The sequence below is a fragment of the Apiospora kogelbergensis genome (genome assembly GCF_038363985.1).
Source record: "Apiospora kogelbergensis strain CBS 113332 chromosome Unknown utg000001l_segment0_segment0, whole genome shotgun sequence".
Lineage (NCBI taxonomy): Eukaryota > Fungi > Ascomycota > Sordariomycetes > Amphisphaeriales > Apiosporaceae > Apiospora > Apiospora kogelbergensis.
The window spans coordinates 2612870-2629851 of record NW_027117418.1 but is presented as its reverse complement, the minus strand read 5'-3'; the positions used below and the strand labels follow the sequence as shown (position 1 = coordinate 2629851).

The window sequence follows — 16982 nt, the reverse complement described above, 5'->3', positions numbered from 1 at the left end:
GCTTTCCCCCAATGGACGCATCACCAACCGAGCGGCTATATGTAAGCTGCAGATTGCACGTATGCATGCATGCACCCTCAGAGGAGACCAATTCGCATTGTGAAGCCATGGAGAATCAATGTAGATAGATAGATACCCAAACCAAGGTGTCTTGGACGCCCTATTATACAAGATGAACCGCGGGGCTATGCATGCAAACTCACACGTCTTGCACGGCCGTGTCTTCCTCCTTCGCCAGTACCTTCAGATTCCCTGTCTTGTCCCAGGCGACTCGGCCCCCATTAACCGCCAACCGTAACTCTTCGGACAGCACTTCTTTGTCGCCTGTGGCCGGGTCCCACGCCCAACCCTCCTGCATCCACATCCATCGTAGATACGCCCGCAGCTCCTTGTCTTGCGGCAGCACACGCATCCACTCGGGCTGGAACTCGCCCTCGCGGTTCTTGCCCTTCCAATCCTCGGCGCGTTCGAGTAGGGCGTCCCGGCAAAAGATGCGCCAGCTGTCGATCGCGTAGGGCCCTTGGGTCATGTGTCCAATCTCCCACGCCGACGTGCGCGAGTCATCGTGCTCCTCGGGTGGGAGCTCCTCCCCGGCCTTGATGTGACTACCGTCGCCCGGGCGAGGATAGTTCTTGACCCCGTAGCGCACGTTCCGGGTCGGAGGCTTCTCGAGCCATATGCGCGCGAACTTCTGGATCTGGGCCGTGCGGACCACCGAAAGCCCGAGATGTTGAATCATGGCGGATATCTCGCCGGGCCGCGCCTCGGCTAGAGCTTGGGGGCTATCGAACTTCTCCATCAGGGCGTGGAACACGGGGATGGCCGCCTTCCCCGACGTTTTGACCAGGAAGGTGACGGCGATGAGTAGGCGGAAGGGATCATCGGCCAGCTCTTCTTGTACTAGACCAAACCGTGGCGCGGAGAGCGTAGGAAACGGCAATGCGGAGACCGTCCCCCTCGGCGGACGAGGGCTTTTCGTCTTCACAGGACTTGGGGCTTTAGGGAGAGATTCGAAGAACTTAGACGAATTCGTTCGCTTCGGTGTACTTGTCGATGACCGGAGTGTACGCCGGGATGGCCCATCGATTTCAGAAGGTCGTTCGCTTCCAACCAATTTGTCTTGTAAAGGTGCAGATTCAGGAATCTCGTCGCAGGTTTCGGGATGTGGTAATTGACGATCCACGGCACTGTCGAATTCCCTGCTCTTGGCTTCGTAGTCGCTTACAGTTTCCTCATCGCTCACGTGCGGATGGTCTTCTAAACTACCTTGATCCTCCACTGCCCAGCTCGCACAAAGCACCAGCCCAGGTTGGTTTTCTTGAGCGGCGTCGTTGCCATCTTGTGCAAGATCTTCATTATCAGCCACTTCTTGGCATTTGCTGTTCTTGTCACTGCAATACCAGGTTGCGGCACCCTGCAAGGTTATAGCGCTGTGCTGTACTGCAAGGGAGGCATCGTCTGGTTCGAGCTGCTCAGCCAAGGCCGTCCTTTTAGCCTGTCTCCTCGATTGCTTACGGGCCCTCTTCGCGATCTTCTTAGCAACGCTCTCGGGGATTTCGTGTTCAGCAAAATAAGGAGAATCCTCGCCTCGCTTCCTCTTGTCCTTCTTGATATCGCAACCGGAGATGGCGGGCGTCTCCTGTTGCGCCGCCGCGGGTTCTATCTGTCTGCTGGTGGGCAAGACATGCGGCGGCTCCTGGGGTGGATTTCCAAGTAGTTTGGCAACATAGGTAAGAACGTCTTGGCCGTCGAGACTCGCTGGGTCCGCGTATTTCCCGTGCAGCGAGCGTGCGCATGCCAGGAGCATGTCCAGCTCCTCAAACCCACGCAACAGACTGAATCTCCGGAAGTCAGCCAGCGCGTCCCGGTCCAACTGGCGATTAGCAACCGCCAATCCAAACGTGTCTTTTTCCAACTCATTTTTGGTGTCCCAGCCGAACATGAAGTCCTCCGCAAGCTGCTTCATCGGATCATGGGCCATTTCTACCGCGTCCGAGTGCTGTAGCCCATCCTTGACCTGAGCGGACTGGGCTTGCCTATTGTCACCCTCGGCTGTCACCCTGCGCCTCTTCGCTTTTCGTGCGCGGGATCCCATCACTCAACCGACGTAAGTTGATGGCGATCGATTAACGTGGCACCTCGCCGTTGTCGGCTTGTGATGTAGCCGGCGAAGAATTAGGCAGCTACTTTTTGTTGATGGTGAAGTAGTGGGGTGGTGCGCGATTCAATAATGAAGTCTACCAGAACAAAAGTATTCTGGAGGCAGACAAAACGACCGGCCGCCTTCTGGACTTTGTTGATCGGCGAATAACTTCCCAAGATCGCAGACACCCGAGATAAGAATACTGAGTAATTATATTTTCAATCGGTATAGCGGAAAACCTGGAATGTCTGATTGGATGTGATGGAGAAGAACAAAAGTTAAGGCAATCGCGAATTACGTCCACGATTCACCACTTATGATTGCAAGGGCAGGGCCTGAGAACGAGTCCATTTCATGTAAGATATGTAAGAGAGCTAAAATTAAGTACCTTGGGCCTTTTCCGTTGCATAGTTGTTGGATTTTGGTGACTGTAGTCTTCTCTAGAGGTTTCATAACGTATATGTAAACGAAACCGGCTATCGGATGCATTTTGCCAACGCGAACCACCTCCAAATAACAGAAATATAAATATGTGTATCTCAAAAGAACCAAATTTGCTTTGCCGCCAGATACTACATGACAACAGCCCACAACCCACAGCCCACAGTCCTCTGTCTAGTTCTGCCTTGTATAAGTAGACCAGGAAGGAGGAAGGACAGCGTTATCCGTTCCTTCAGACAGACGGGTAGGCATCTTCAAATCAGAAATGGATAATTTGATTTACACTCTATATCACCGTCTTTAGAGCTCCAATAACGTCGTTTTGCAACCTCGAATCTCTTCCCGAGACAAAGACAAAGGAGCTACGGAGGAGCGTACTATTACATACAACAGGATTTAGGTATCTAGAGGCGGGTGGTCTTGCGGGCCTTAGGAGGATCGTAAATCGTCTTCCTTGACTTGATCGGTGCCCACTTGTATCGCTTGACCCAGATGCTGAGAGCAGTCAGGACTGCACTGACGGCCAAAACCTTCATACCCATCTTCTTGCGGTCGTCCATCTCGGGCTCAGCGGCCCAGTTCAGGAACTCCGTGACGTCCTTGGCCATCTGCGAGGTCGAAGCCGGGGTCTCGTCCTCGTACTCGACCAGGCCGTCGTACAGAACACGAGCCATGGCAATGCCGGTACCGGGGAAGTAGGGGTTGAAGTTCAGACCGGCCTGGACCTGGGCACCAGCTGGGGGCTCCTCGGGGTAGCCTGTCAACAAGCTGAAGATGTAGTTGCAACCACCGTGGCGGCCCTTGATGATCAAGCTCAGATCCGGGGGCAGAGCACCATTGTTGGCAGCTCGGGCAGCCTCGTCGTTCTTGTAAGGGGCGGGGATGTAATCAGAAAGCTTTCCAGGTCGCTTCTCAATCTCACCCTCATCGTTGGGCTCGGTGTCGTACTCGTTCTGCTCGGCCAGCTCCTTGGCCTCATCGACAGTCAAGACAGTGCCGACGAGTGTTCGGTAGGGGATGCGGCTGAGAGAGTGGCAGGCGGCGCAGACTTCCTGGTAGACCTGGAAACCACGGCGGAGGCTATGGTACAATGTCAGCGGGACTCATTGATTGCGAATTGATCCGAGGTCTTACGCTTGGTGGTCGAAGGTCTTCAACCATTGCTCGTGGACCCAAGGGTACGCTGTGGGATGCAGACTGTACAGAGATGTGTTAGCAACGTCATCCGGATCAATTGGCGTGAATTGAGCGACGCTACTTGGACCGCACCGAATCGGTTCGGCTTGGTTTAGCAGCTGGAGTTCATCGTCTGCACATACCCCTCCTCAGCAGGTGTCATGGCCTGAGCGGTAGGTCCGTAGAGATGGTAGTACCAAGCGACGGAGCCAATGGCCACGGCAGTCGAGGCGGCGGCGGCCATGTTCAGCCGCGCAGGGGACTCAGCGGAGCTTGACGTCGAGGCATTTCGCTAGAAAACGTATAAAGTCAGCTACGACTACTTCATTGAATCTATGCAGATGTCCGTAGGGCGTGGTGAGGTGCCCACTGGAGCCATCATCAAGGCTATGACGGGCCCAATGGGAAAGGGATTGGACTGAGTTGGGATCGAATAGGTCGTACCTTGGCGAAGCTGGTCGCGCCATTTCTGGCGGTGTTGAGAATGCGCGTCGAGCGCAGGCAGGATCTTGCCAACATGGTGGGCGAGCTGCTCTTCAGGCGGATGAAGGGCGGCAAGCTGGTTGACAAAGTCAATTGGGTCGTCAGACTCGTTGTCTGGAGGTTCGGGATCTTTCGTCGTTTAGGGTGTGGTGAGAGAATTTGGAAAGCTCGAGAGAAGAAGCCGAACAGCAATTAGGAAAGCATGGCTTCTGATTGGCCAGCGAGGAGAGGGAAAAACGGGCCATTTTACTTACGCCTTGATCCGAGCGCTCACGTGATCTTCCGATTCTCTACTGGGCTGGACCCGAGGAACCGAAAATCGGATATCTAAGCTTTCAACGTGTAACTCACGATGAATGTCATATCAGGCTTCTACATTCTTCGCCGGACGCTGGTCTTACGACGCACCATGCGTCTAGCCTCGCACGTAGATTCCTGCATGGAATCTACTCTATCATTTTTCAAAGTGGGAAGTTGACGCGTAGGGCAGACAGGCAGCTGCATTATGTGATTCCGTACAAGTGTGCCAGGTATATAATGTGTAAATGTCTGGCTGAGTTGGTATAGACATGGTTGTCTTTTTGTTGTTACTGCTCTCACGAATCGCTATTTCAGTGGTCACAACCACCAATTTCTGAGTACATAGGGCACGCCTGACCCAACAATACGCCATGTGGTCCGCTACCGAAACAGCATTGGCAACGCCTGAGCTGCTGGAGGCCATTTTGCTTGGAGTAGACATGCGCACCGTCCTGATTTCGGCCCAGCGCGTCTGCCGATATTGGCGAGAACTCATCTCGCAGTCAGGCCCGCTCCAGGAGCATCTCTATTTCAAGCCGAGACGAACTACCTACTGGGATGATTTGGAAGAAAACCAGCTGGCGTGCGTTGCTCTTCCGGTACGCTTGTTAGGATCAAGTGGGTATAATTTCTCTTCCAGCTCGTGTTCGCAGAATACGTTATCAGACTATATACGCCTCGTGCGTGAGGAACAGTCGATGTGGATCTCCTGCGAGAAGGTCACTAGACGGGAGGCAAGTTGGCGCAAGGTAAGACGCAGATTCGAAAGAAGGCCATGGCGACCTCTCCAACTCCGTCTTTATGCCCCCCTAGTATTTCGTGTAGCTGATCAAGAAGCATCCAGATGTTGGTATGTCAACCGGTAACCCGTTCGCAGGCTAAGCAGTCCGAGGGTAATAATCAAGAAATGCTCGTTCGGAAGTGGTTTGCAGGCTCATCATTCATCCTGGTACAAGAAGAGCTCCTTCTACAGCGAATCATCAGTACTGCTTGGCACGGTATACCCGAGTGTGAAGTATTATATGGTGTCAGGCTCCTCGTCAGCGGACCCGGACCGGACCTCCGCATTTGGGGAGATAGTCAAGGCTTCCACGGACAATACCAAACGCATAAAGTTATCTGTTTTCATAAGGATAATGGCTGCAATCATTGATTCGCTTCAATTCACTCTTGTTGAAAGTCTACCTACACTCCGAATATTTTTGTGAATATTGTGTAAAGAAATCGCGTGGATCATTGGCCATTTGAGCTGGACAGATTCCTTCTCTCCTTAACAGCCGCGGCAAGGTTTTCGAGCACCGACTCAGTTTCTTGCCAGCCGATGCAGGCATCTGTGATACTAATACCATGCTTCAGAGCCTGGGGTCCCTCGGCTGGTACCTTCTGGCTGCCTATTGGGAATACGTTAGTCATCATGGCCAAATAGCTGGAATCCGGACCGGAACTTACCCTCGTTGATGTTGCTTTCAATCATGACACCCATGATAGCGGTCTCCCCTTTCCTGATCTGGTCAGCCAGCTCCGCGGCTACCTTGGGTTGGTTCTTGTGATTCTTCTGGGAATTGCCGTGGCTGCAGTCCACCATCAGCCTTTGGCGTGTTCCCGACTTCTCCAAGGCTGCCTTGGCCTCGGCAATACTCTTGGCATCGTAGTTGGTACCCTTGCTTCCACCTCGCAGGATGACGAAGCAGTCATCATTACCCACGGTACCAACGATGGCAACGACGCCGGGTTTGGTAACCGACAGGAAGTGGTGGGGATGTCTAACGGCGCCAATGGCATCAATGGCGACGCCCAGCGTGCCGTCGGTGCCGTTCTTGAAGCCCACTGGGAAGGACAGACCGCTGGCCAATTCACGATGCAATTGACTCTCGGTGGTGCGGGCGCCAACAGCACCCGCAGCAAGACAGTCGGCCAAGAACTGAGGCGAGATGGTGTCGAGCATCTCGCTGGCGATGGGCATGCCCTTGTCAGTCAAGTCGACGAAGAGCTGTCGTGATATGCGCAGGCCCTTGTTCATCTTGAAGCTGTTGTCGATATCCGGGTCATTGATCAAGCCCTTCCAGCCCACCGTGGTGCGAGGCTTCTCGAGGTAGGATCGCATGACAATCACCAGCTCATCCTTGTACTTCTCCTTCTCCTTCAGCAGCATGTCGCAGTACTCGAGGGCGGCCTTCGGGTCGTGGATCGAGCACGGCCCGATGATTACCAGCAGGCGCTGCTTGTCGTCGGTGCCATTGACCACTGCGGCGACCTGCTCACGGCCCTCGAGCACCGTCTTCTTTCCGTTGGGGGTCTGGGGAATTTCATGTTGCAGCAGGTCCGGCGGCGTCAAGGGGTTGTAGCCGCGAACTAGAGCAGAAAGTCAATTGAAGCCACAACGCGATTGTCCGTGTAGTTTCTTACTTCGCCAATCCTCGCTGTCGGCCTTGTTGCCCACATTCTTGTTCTCGATGAAGAAGCTCTAACAAAATGAGTCAGTCAGTCAGTCAGAAGAGCCAATTCGTGTAAGTGGGTGCAGTGATGTAATGGAGGGGCTGCCTACCGACATGCTGGGCGAGAACCGAAAGCCTGGGAGGGACAGTGACAAGGTCAATCTTTGTAGCTTGCAAGTTTGGATCGATTGCCAATGGGATATATGACACAAAATAGGGAGGAGAAACTGTCACAGCTTGTTTGTTTGCTGGATGACTGCAGAAAAGGGAATGGAAAAAAAGCCCAGCAGTATTGATTGAGCGCGGATCGGAGCTGTATCGCATGCATGCAGTGTACGTACATGTAAGCTACGGATTTGAATTGAGGTGACGGGACTGGCGGGACTAAAAGGCGGGGCATGGAGATAGCCAGGTGCCAGTCGCCATGCAGTCATCAATTATCACCATCGGCCGTTTACATACTTGTCGTCCACGCCCTGCTGTCAAGCTGGAGGATTCCAATGTAACACACGATGCATACAGCTGAATATCCTCACAGCTTGTTGTTTGTGCTCTACCCAATGATCTCAGCCAAAGCAGACACATTCTTCTCCGCCCTCTGAGGAATCAACTTCCCGAGGCCCCTTATCAGTTTCCCATAGTCATTACCGACTCTAATCCCTCTTCTGCATACGGCCAGTCCTCTCACGGCTCCTTTCATCCACGTGCCTCAGTTCGAACGAACCTTGCTGATACCTACCAGCATTCACTTCATCTAGCCCGACGTATTTAGTGTTTGATTGCAGGCATCTGCCCCCCTGCTTGGAGGCAATCGTACTCGGGAAGTCCCTTGCGCAGTATGCACCCAATCAATACAGTCTCCGAGTCCACGCCGAGTGCCCTCACTCGCCCTTTGTGCGGACGCCTGCAGGATTTTTGACCGCTTCATGCTGAAATCGTTCCACACCGTTGAGTTTGCCATACAGCCACTTCAAGGCCATGGTGCTGCCTGACATTAGGATGGATGAAAATGTGAACAGTAGACCTCTTTGCCACGTGCTCAAGATGTCGAAAATAGGATACGGATACCTGCCCGCCAGTATTAGTGCAATGAACACTCAAAAAACCGGATAATCTTCGCAACTTACCATCCATTCTGACTGAAACAATACTCTACCCAGAACCAATACCCGAAGCCTAAGGTTGCGCTAAGAGTAACTGCAGAGTACGCGTTCACCGTCCATGGCGGGCTTAGTAGAAGAAGGTCCAGGGCGAGCATCAGACCCGGCGCAGCATGGAAGCCGAAATCCGGGAGAAAGTCCAGCTGGAAGTCGGGAGGAAAGACGAGAGACTTGTCAATCGCGCAAAGCCCCCAGTACAAGACGGTGATGAGGATCTCCAGGGGCGCCGAGAAGACCGACAGCGCATTCTTGACGGCGAAGAGACTCGGTGAGAGTGTGATGTCTGCTAGCAGCCCGACCACGAAGGTGACTTGTGCCAGGGACAGGCCTATGATGGTGAGGAATTGATAGTGACCGCCATACGCGTGGGACATGGGGGTATCCCACTGGTTGAGAAATCGGAACGAGGCCGTAAATGAAGCAATACCTGCAGCATGCAAGAGTAGAGAGAACTGCCTCGAAGGGGCCTCGAGCCGCTGTAGCCGATGTCGAGCCATGGTAATAGAATTATACACGAATAAACGGAGGGGTTAATGGCGGGCAGTGAGGAAGAACATGCATGCATGTATGTATGTACTATCGTCTGGGGGGAGGGGGTTAAGGGTCTTAAATGTGTACTAATTATCATATATATAAATATATATATATATATATAACGTGGTTTACTATTAAGTCGGTCATATCACTTCGCCGGTTACTAGCTTAACCGACCTTCCCTATTAAACTTTAACACGTTTTATTTCTATAACTATAATATTAAATTCTTCGCTAGAACGAAAGCTAGAATTAGTAGTTTAAGCGACGCGAGATCTTATAAAGCTTATTAATTAAAAGGTTATTACGAAAGCCTTCGGCGTCCTATAATCTACGATTAGCGACCAATTCCGCGGCCGAACTCTATAACGCGAAATCCGATATCTACAGTAGAAATTAACATTAGCTAAAGAGGAGGTATTGTATAAGTATATAATCGACCTAAATACCTGAGGAATACCTCCTAAAATCACTAGTATAAAAGATATAGCTAATCTTCTTACGGGAGCGCGCGGCGGCGAGCGCGTCGGTAAATATTAAGTTAAGCGCTTTATCGACCGTAATTTAAACTTAAAGATTAAAATAAATCGGAAATATAATTATTAGAGGGCTTTTTACGAGGATCCGAAGGTTATTTCCGATTAATTTAAACTAATTACGAACACGAAAGCTAAATACAGCATTTTAAAGGACGACGTGTAGAATTTCGACGAGACCGGCTTTATAATAAGTATTATCGGCTCGACACTCGTCGTAATACACGCTAATCGATTTAGAAAGGTAAAGATAATTTAGCTTAATAATCGAGAATAGTTGACGGCGATAAAATATATTAATTCATAAGGCTAGTACATTCCGCCGTTCTTAATCGTTTAAAGCTAATATTACCTCATGAATTAGTCGCGCGAAACCGATTTATCAAGCGATTAAGTAATTAAACCGATTTCTAATAATTAAATTAATAACGAGACGGGCCTAGATTAAATTAAACACTTTAATAAATATATTAAAGCGCGAATAAAAGGTTACTATCGCCTCTTAATCCTAAACGGTTACGAGAGCTATATTTTAACTAAATTCGAGATATACTATAAAGATAACGGTATTATTATACTTAATATACCTCCTTATTTATCTTACCTACTTTAACTATTAAATATCGTACTTTATTCGCCGTTAAAGTATATATATTCGAAGGAAATTAAATTATTTATAAAGGCCTCGATAAACTATATTATAAAGCTCGAGTTCCTTATCGCCTTTAAAGCCATATATTTCATTATTTTTACGGAAAATAATATTAAATCTAGATTTAACGTATCTAATTTAATACCTTATAATTTAAACGAGGTAATTAATAAGTTAGATATATGTCTCCGGACGCCTATACCTAGCTTATTACGTCCGGGGACGGCTAATAGCTATAACCCCTAAACGCCTGTAACGAACGGCTATCGGGTGTCCAAAGAAACCTAGTAGGCGTACTGGGGTTTATGTTGGCTTAGACGAGAGAGTACTTGAACGTGCAGAAGACTCCGTCTTCTGATACAATGGGCAATATCCCTTAACTGATCGTAGAACTTTGACTGAGGGTGCAATAGGTCGTTAAGGCAATGTGCCTCACCAATGGGTAAGATTGATGCTTAGATTGATCACTGAAGTAGAGAGTGTCTATATGAAATACATAGGAAACGTTCGTGGTTATATATCCAATCTCTCCTTCACTGATTCTCCTTGGATCACGCTGTCGGTTGGTGATCCTGTCCGCTGGCTCACTTGGATCACCGTGATCCCGTCGCTCCAGACTCGCTGGGAGCGTCGTGATCCGGTCGCTCCTCATCACGTGACTTGGGTGCACTGTCCATTGCGTGCTAGCCTTCCGGTGCTGTCTCCGTTCGTACTACCCCCTGGGTACTGTCTAGCCGTGCCGTCGCTTCGGGCATTGGTCGTCGTGCTGGTGGTTGTTTCGGGACGATGGCTTCTCGGCGGGTCTTGTCATTGTAAGCGCTGTCCCGTGGGGTACGTACCCGGGTTATCGTAGTTCCGTGCCGGATGACGGGTACTGGCCGCAGGGTTGGGTCGGGTCGTAACACTATCCTCCCTCCCCTACTTGCTTTGTCCCCAAAGCAGTTTGGTCATAAGTACTGGGTCGTGCCGCCGTGTCGGAGTGTTGTAAGTTTCTTCCCTTCTTTGTTTTTATTGTGATGTGCGCTCATCATGCCAGATCGTATTGAAAAATCGAAATCCAAGAAGACTCGCGAGCGGTCTTCTCTTCAGGAATATATTGCTCTCAACGGTCGTACTGCCGATATGCCTTGTTCTTACTGCTTTAAGAACAAGAAGAAGAACTGCAAGATCGCGGAGCGTTCTTCTCGTTGTGAGGAGTGCGTCAATCGTGGGCGTCCTTGTGACGGGGTCTTGGTGGCTTCTTCTCTAGAGAAGGTGCTAGCTCAGCAACGGAAGCTGGACGAAGACGAGGAGGAGGCGAGCGAAAAACTCTTGTCGCTTCATACCGAGCTGGCGAGGCTGCAGTCCCAGCTGGCCGAGGCGGCTGGTCGTTTGTCGCGCATCCGGAAGATTCGACGCAAGGTGAAAGAGCGTGGCGCTGATTTGTTTGAGCGCGGAATGCAGGAGTTGGACACTGAGGACGAAGTTTTGCTTGCTCTGGATGGCCACGAGGGGTGCCTTGTTGGCGACCTTCAGCACATGGGCGTTCCGGCTAACGTGGACTGGTCGGCCCTTGGTCTAGGCGACCTTGGTGACCTTGGTCCGTTGGTCGAGGGCCCTTCTGTTCGAACTCCCGAAGTTCCTCAGCGGCGTTCGCCAGGTGTTTCTTAGGTTCCCAGGTGTTATCTTCTGGTGGGTAGCCTTTCCACTGGACGAGGTACTGGAGGCCTCGTCCCTTCTTTCGTTTGCCGATAATCTTTTCGACTTCATACTCGTGCTGATCTGTTTCGACTTCTAGCTGTGTGTCGGTTTTCGAGTTTTTGGGGGCTGGTTCGAGTAGTGAAATATGAAATATGGGGTGTATCCGCATTGTCTTGGGTAGTGATAGTCGATAGTTGGTTTCTGAAATGACTTCTGCGATTTTGAATGGTCCGATCTTTTTGAAGTCTAGTTTGTCGCTGGGTCGCTTAGTTTTGATGTTGCGTCGTAGGAGGTAAACTTTTTCTCCCTCTCCAAAGGTTGGTCCCTTCAACCTTGTTTTGTTGGCGTATTTCTTCATTCGTTCCTGAAGAAAGGTGAGGTCTTGTTGCAGAGCAGTCTGTAGTTCTTTCAGTTTCTCGACTTGTATGGTCGCGACTGGTGCTAGCTCTCCTTCCAGGGGTTGTCTGGTGATCTCTGGGTCGTACCCGTAGTTCGCTCGAAATGGTGAAATGCGCGTGGTTTCGTTGTCTGCGCTGTTGTACGCAAACTGCGCCATGGGTAGCAACGTTACCCAATTGTCTTGCTCATGGTTGACGTAGCATCGTAGGTACTGTTCCAGGGTCTGGTTCATGCGTTCGGTTTGTCCGTCTGTTTGGGGGTGATAGGCTGTGGATAGTTTGTGCTTCACGCCTAGCTGTGCCATGAGTGACTTCCAGAACTTGGCGGTGAACAGCTTATCTCGATCGGAAATGACCGTTTCCGGTAGCCCGTGCTGGCTGACGATGGTTCTGAGGAATGTGTATGCAAGGTCGCTGGTGTCACTGGACTCCTTGTACGGGAGGAAGTAGGTATACTTCGTGAGTTTGTCCGTGATTACCAGTATACTGTCGTATTCGACCTTAGTCAATGGTTCTGTTGACAGGGGTAGCTTGACGACGAAGTCAAGTGCGATGGTTTTCCACGCCCTGTCTGGTGGTGGTATGGGTTGCAGTTCCCCATATGGTCGGTGTCGTGCGGCCTTGGCTTTGTTGCAAAGGTCGCATTCGCTGATGGCCTTTGTGACCTGGTCTTTCAACTTCTCGCAGTTGAACAGCCGTGTGATCCGTTTCCACGTCTTGAACACTCCCTGGTGTCCGTGCGCGGGGTGTGCGTGGAATTCCTGGATGAATTCCTGCTGGTGTTGTTCGGGGATGAGGATCTTGCCTTGATAGTATACTAGCCCGTTTCTCGATACTCCGTACGGTGGTCGTAGGGTGGCTGTGTCCATCTGCTCGTGGCATCCCCTGAAGCGCGCAACCCACTTGTCGTCATGCTGGACGTGGTTGGTTGTATGTAGGTGTCGTGATGGTACGAGGTTGCCATCGTTATCCTGCATGAGGATAGTCCGGGTCTCTGGCGGGACTTCCTCTTGATGGTCTGGTCGTCGGCTTAGGGCATCGGCCCTTCCGTTCTCGCTACCCTTGCGGTAAGTGATGACGAAGTTGAATTCTGATAGAAATTCGGACCATCGTACTTGTCGTTTGTTCAGCTCCTTTGTGGTGGTGAACGTGGTGAGGTTTTTATGGTCGGTGTAGACCTTCACAGGGTCTTTCGTTCCGCTGAGGTAGTGTCTCCATTCTTCGAAGGCTTTGATAATGGCCATTAGCTCTTTATCGTGTATCTGGTAGTTGAGCTCTGGTCCATTCAATTTCTTCGAGAAGAATGCGACGGGGTGCAATTTCCCGTTGTCGTCTCGCTGGCTCAGCTGGCCTCCGATCGCATAGTCCGATGCGTCGGTTTCGACTTCGAAGGGTTTCGCGGGGTCTGCCACGCGAAGCACTGGTTCGTTGACGATCCGTTCTTTTATGGCTTGGAAGGCTTCTGCTTCCTTATCGGTCCATCGGAATGGTTCGTCCTTCTTCGTCAGGTTCGTCAAGGGTGTCGCTAACCTGCCAAATCCGGGGACAAATATCCGGTAATAGTTGGCTAGTCCTAAGAAGGATCTGACTTCGGTAGCGCTTGTGGGCGTGGGCCACTCCTTGACTGCTGTGATTTTCGAAGGTTCCATTCGGATCTCACCGGGGGACACGACGTATCCCACGAATGTGACCGTTGTCTTGTGGAACTCGCTCTTCTCTGGGTTGACCAGTAGATCTGCGTCTCGTAGCTTCTGGAGTACTAGCTTTACGTGTTCTCGGTGTTGTTCCTCATTCTCGGAGTAGATTAGGATGTCGTCGAGGTAGACCACGACAAACTTGTCGAGGTATTCTCGTAGGACGTGGTTGATCATCGCTTGAAAGCTAGCCGGGGCGTTCGTCAGGCCGAACGGCATTGCTTGGTACTCGAAATGGCCATACTTGGTTCGGAACGCGGTTTTCCATTCTTCTCCTTCCTTTATGCGGATCAGGTTGTACGCATTGGGTAGATCAAGTGCTGTAAAGATCTTGGCGCGCAGCAGCTTGTCTCGTAGATCGCTGATCAAAGGCAGGGGGTACCGGTTCTTGATGGTGATTTCGTTGAGCTTGCGGTAGTCGATGCACATGCGCCACTTAGGTTTCCCGTCTTTGCTCTTTTTTGGTACGAAGAGGATGGGGAAGCCTGCTGGCGATGTCGAGGGTCGTATGACTCCTTTCTCGAGGTTCTCCGTGATGTACTCCTTCAGGACTGCTTCGTGCTCCTGGTTGAGTTTGTATATGGGCATGAATGGGGGTTCCTTCCCATCCTTGAGGGGTATCTCATGATCCCACCGTGTGTGAGGCGGTAAGCCTGTCTTCAGTTTCCCACTAAAGAGGTCTTCGAATTGCCGGTACTCTTCTGGTACTGTTGTTGTAACATCCGGCTTTGGCTCCTTGGCGATGACATATGCTCTAAGGACCTTAGGTTTGCTGGGGGATCGCTTTCTGGATCGCTGCCCTTCGACTAAACCTCTTCCTGGCGTATCCCACTGAAGTTGGCCTGTCCTCCAGTTGACTCTGGGATTGCTCACCCGCAACCAGGGTATCCCCAAAATCACGTCGTATCCTGCGACGTCCGTGATGTCACACGTGATTCGTTCATGACGTCCTCCGATGTTGACCGAAAGGTTCGCGACTTCCCTTCGGATTTCTCCATCTTCGTACGTCATGAGTCCTCCATCGACGGTCCTGAGTCGGTATGGGGCGTCCTTTTCTTGCCAGTTCAACTGCAGGCTGTTGACGATTCGTGGTGAAATGTAGTTTCCTTGCGCTCCGCTATCGAGTAGCGCTCTGATGGTGACTCCTTTGATGTCTACCAACAGTACGATGTGCTCGTGGATGTCTTGTCCATCCGCTGTGGCACACAGGGACCTGTCTTGTCCCGTCGGGTGTTGTCCCACTACAGCCGGCGGTACTCGTTTCCCGATTGTTGCCTTCTGCGACCGGGGTTTCCTTGCATCCCTTGTTGTCGGCGCAGAGTCGCTCGCTGGGCTAAGGTGAGCGTGGGCGTCGATGAGTACGCTGGTGGTGGTGTAGGTTCTGGTCCGGTGATTCTCGCTGGTCCTTGTGTCTGGGACTCGGGTTCACGGATGAACCTTAATTCGTTTCTTCTCCAATGTAGGAGGGTGACTTCTCCGTTGTCGTTGATCCGGCTTCCCACATGACGGTCGGTTGTGACGGTTCGTCCCTCGGTGGTGAGGAAGTTGCGGTTTCGGAGGTCCTCGGTCTCATCGGGCCGCTGGTCGTACGTCTCGTAGACGTTGAAAGGCGCAGTAGTCATCCTCGGGGTGTATTGTGGTTCGCGAGGGCCATTGGTCTGCAGCCTTCTCAGGGCTCTGGGCTTTTCCCATGCATGGACGAGGCATCGGTCCTCCCTGCAAAGGGTCCAATCTTGGCCCTGCAGGTGGCACCGTCGTGGCCACTGAGGATCTTCTTGTACCAACAGGTACGCGCGTCGTCCATCGGGTATAGTTGTCTTGATCTTTCCAATCAGATGATCTGGGTGTGGTTGTGGGATCGGCCTTCTGCCAATCCTTCGCGGGAACCAATCGTTCTCGAGTTTTTCCGCGAGTTGCTCCGTGCATGCGTCATGGATGCACGAGATCCATGAGAGGGTGAAATGGGCTTCGTCGGTAGGGGCGATTCGGCGATCATCGCCTACCGCGTAGTTGCCCTTGATTCCTTGTCCAAACCCGTACATGATAAGGGTTTGTCGTAGCTTCCTAGAGTCAGGGGACGGGGTGCCAGGAATGGCAAGCCATCCGTCCTCTTCCAGGTCTCGGGGCTTTGCGATTTCTTCGACGAGGTCGTTCATGGGCATGCCAACGAGTTGCTCGTGGCCCATGGGTTCTCCTACCTCGGATTCTTCGCTGGTTGAGTCGTAACCCGTGAGTTCAGTGGTGAGTTCCTGTCGGGTCATGGCGAGTTCTCGCGTCGCCTTGCCCTTGCTCTTCGGGGGCTTGGGAAACCATCCGGTTCCCTCTTTATCCGCCAGGTGGGTGTTGCAACCGTCATCGTAGCAGGCTGTCCAGGATAGGCTGCCGTGTGGCACGTCGGGCGTGTTGTTGGCGCTCCTTCCGTTAATAGCTGCTGGGGCTGGTTCTCCACTGGTGGCGTTGACGTGTCGTCCTTCGGGGACTTGTCGGAATGCCTTCTTCGGGCTGCGGCAGTCGCGGGCGAAGTGCCCGTCCTTTCCACAGTTGTAGCAGGTGACCTTCTTTCGGCCATCCTTGCCATCCCGTTGGGTGGCGTCGAGGTCCATGGGTCCGCTGTGGGATCCATAGGACGTCTTTTTCCATGTCCTCTGGACAGGTCGTCCGTGGTTGGCTCGAGGTTTGTTGTCTGCTCGCGGGGCGCGGTTGCCCTGCTTCTCGAGTCGTCGTTCGTACAGGCGGTTGTCAATCTTGACTACCTTTTCCACGTACTTGTCGAAGTCGTCGGGGCGGTCTTCCCGGCTGACTTCGTCTTTGACGTCTTCTCGCAGTCCTGCGTAGAAGAGTGTCATCAAGGCATCGTCATCGCTCCACTCCGTTCGAGAGGATACTTGCTTGAACTTGGCTGCATATGCAGAGGCCGATCCCTTCTGCTTGAGTTGCATGAGTTGTCGTTCAGCGGTCCGGGCCTCGTCGGGGTTCCCGAACGTAGCCTTCAGCTTGTCTTCGAAACTGGTGTAGTGACGGAAGATGGTGCGCGTGTAGTCTTCTTGTTCATCTTCAAGGGGGTTGTCGAGGAAGTTTCGCATGATGGGCTCAAACCATGCGAGGGCGTCTCCCTTGAGGTAACCGGCGGCGCACAGAATTCTGTCTGGCTCGGACTCGAATTCTTCGGCGTAGTGTCGTAGGTACGCTTTCATCTGGGTTAGGAATCCGTGGACGGTTCCTTCCTTCCCGTCGTAGGTCTGGGGAGGTGCCAGCCTATGCCCAGGGCGTCGAACGCTGCGAGGGGGCATAGCCGTGACCTGGTCCGTAAGTTGTTCATTGTCGGCGGCGAGTTCGTTGATCCGTTCCTG

The 16982-nt window shown here is 52.0% G+C and overlaps 7 protein-coding genes across 7 annotated transcripts; 2 read left to right on the top strand and 5 right to left on the bottom strand.

Moving 5' to 3' along the window:
• Nucleotides 1-199: 199 nt before the first annotated feature.
• On the bottom strand, nucleotides 200-1981 carry PG998_000828 (uncharacterized protein; the record flags this gene model as incomplete). The annotated part of the gene is made up of 1 exon (XM_066867646.1): nucleotides 200-1981. One exon carries the CDS (start codon nucleotides 1979-1981, stop codon nucleotides 200-202), a length of 1782 nt encoding a protein of 593 aa, XP_066736061.1.
• Nucleotides 1982-2988: 1007 nt separating this feature from the next.
• PG998_000827 (3-deoxy-7-phosphoheptulonate synthase) lies at nucleotides 2989-4424 on the bottom strand (the record flags this gene model as incomplete). The annotated part of the gene is made up of 4 exons (XM_066867645.1): nucleotides 4205-4424; nucleotides 3904-4052; nucleotides 3719-3781; nucleotides 2989-3664 (listed from the first exon to the last, which is right to left on the bottom strand). Exons 1-4 carry the CDS (start codon nucleotides 4277-4279, stop codon nucleotides 2989-2991), a joined length of 963 nt encoding a protein of 320 aa, XP_066736060.1. The 5' UTR covers nucleotides 4280-4424.
• Nucleotides 4425-4914: 490 nt separating this feature from the next.
• On the top strand, nucleotides 4915-5425 carry PG998_000826 (uncharacterized protein; the record flags this gene model as incomplete). The annotated part of the gene is made up of 3 exons (XM_066867644.1): nucleotides 4915-5142; nucleotides 5197-5292; nucleotides 5369-5425. The coding sequence occupies 3 exons, from the start codon at nucleotides 4915-4917 to the stop codon at nucleotides 5423-5425; spliced, it is 381 nt and encodes a 126-aa protein (XP_066736059.1).
• A 351-nt stretch (nucleotides 5426-5776) lies between these two features.
• Nucleotides 5777-7094, bottom strand: PG998_000825 (phospho-2-dehydro-3-deoxyheptonate aldolase- phenylalanine-inhibited; the record flags this gene model as incomplete). Its single annotated transcript, XM_066867643.1, has 4 exons — nucleotides 5777-5934; nucleotides 5993-6895; nucleotides 6950-7007; nucleotides 7089-7094. 4 exons carry the CDS (start codon nucleotides 7092-7094, stop codon nucleotides 5777-5779), a joined length of 1125 nt encoding a protein of 374 aa, XP_066736058.1.
• A 765-nt stretch (nucleotides 7095-7859) lies between these two features.
• On the bottom strand, nucleotides 7860-8635 carry PG998_000824 (uncharacterized protein; the record flags this gene model as incomplete). Its single annotated transcript, XM_066867642.1, has 2 exons — nucleotides 7860-8046; nucleotides 8106-8635. 2 exons carry the CDS (start codon nucleotides 8633-8635, stop codon nucleotides 7860-7862), a joined length of 717 nt encoding a protein of 238 aa, XP_066736057.1.
• A 2254-nt stretch (nucleotides 8636-10889) lies between these two features.
• PG998_000823 (uncharacterized protein) lies at nucleotides 10890-11281 on the top strand (the record flags this gene model as incomplete). Its single annotated transcript, XM_066867641.1, has 2 exons — nucleotides 10890-11056; nucleotides 11110-11281. The coding sequence occupies 2 exons, from the start codon at nucleotides 10890-10892 to the stop codon at nucleotides 11279-11281; spliced, it is 339 nt and encodes a 112-aa protein (XP_066736056.1).
• Nucleotides 11282-15201: 3920 nt separating this feature from the next.
• On the bottom strand, nucleotides 15202-15893 carry PG998_000822 (uncharacterized protein; the record flags this gene model as incomplete). Its single annotated transcript, XM_066867640.1, has 2 exons — nucleotides 15202-15348; nucleotides 15414-15893. The coding sequence occupies 2 exons, from the start codon at nucleotides 15891-15893 to the stop codon at nucleotides 15202-15204; spliced, it is 627 nt and encodes a 208-aa protein (XP_066736055.1).
• Nucleotides 15894-16982: the final 1089 nt, after the last annotated feature.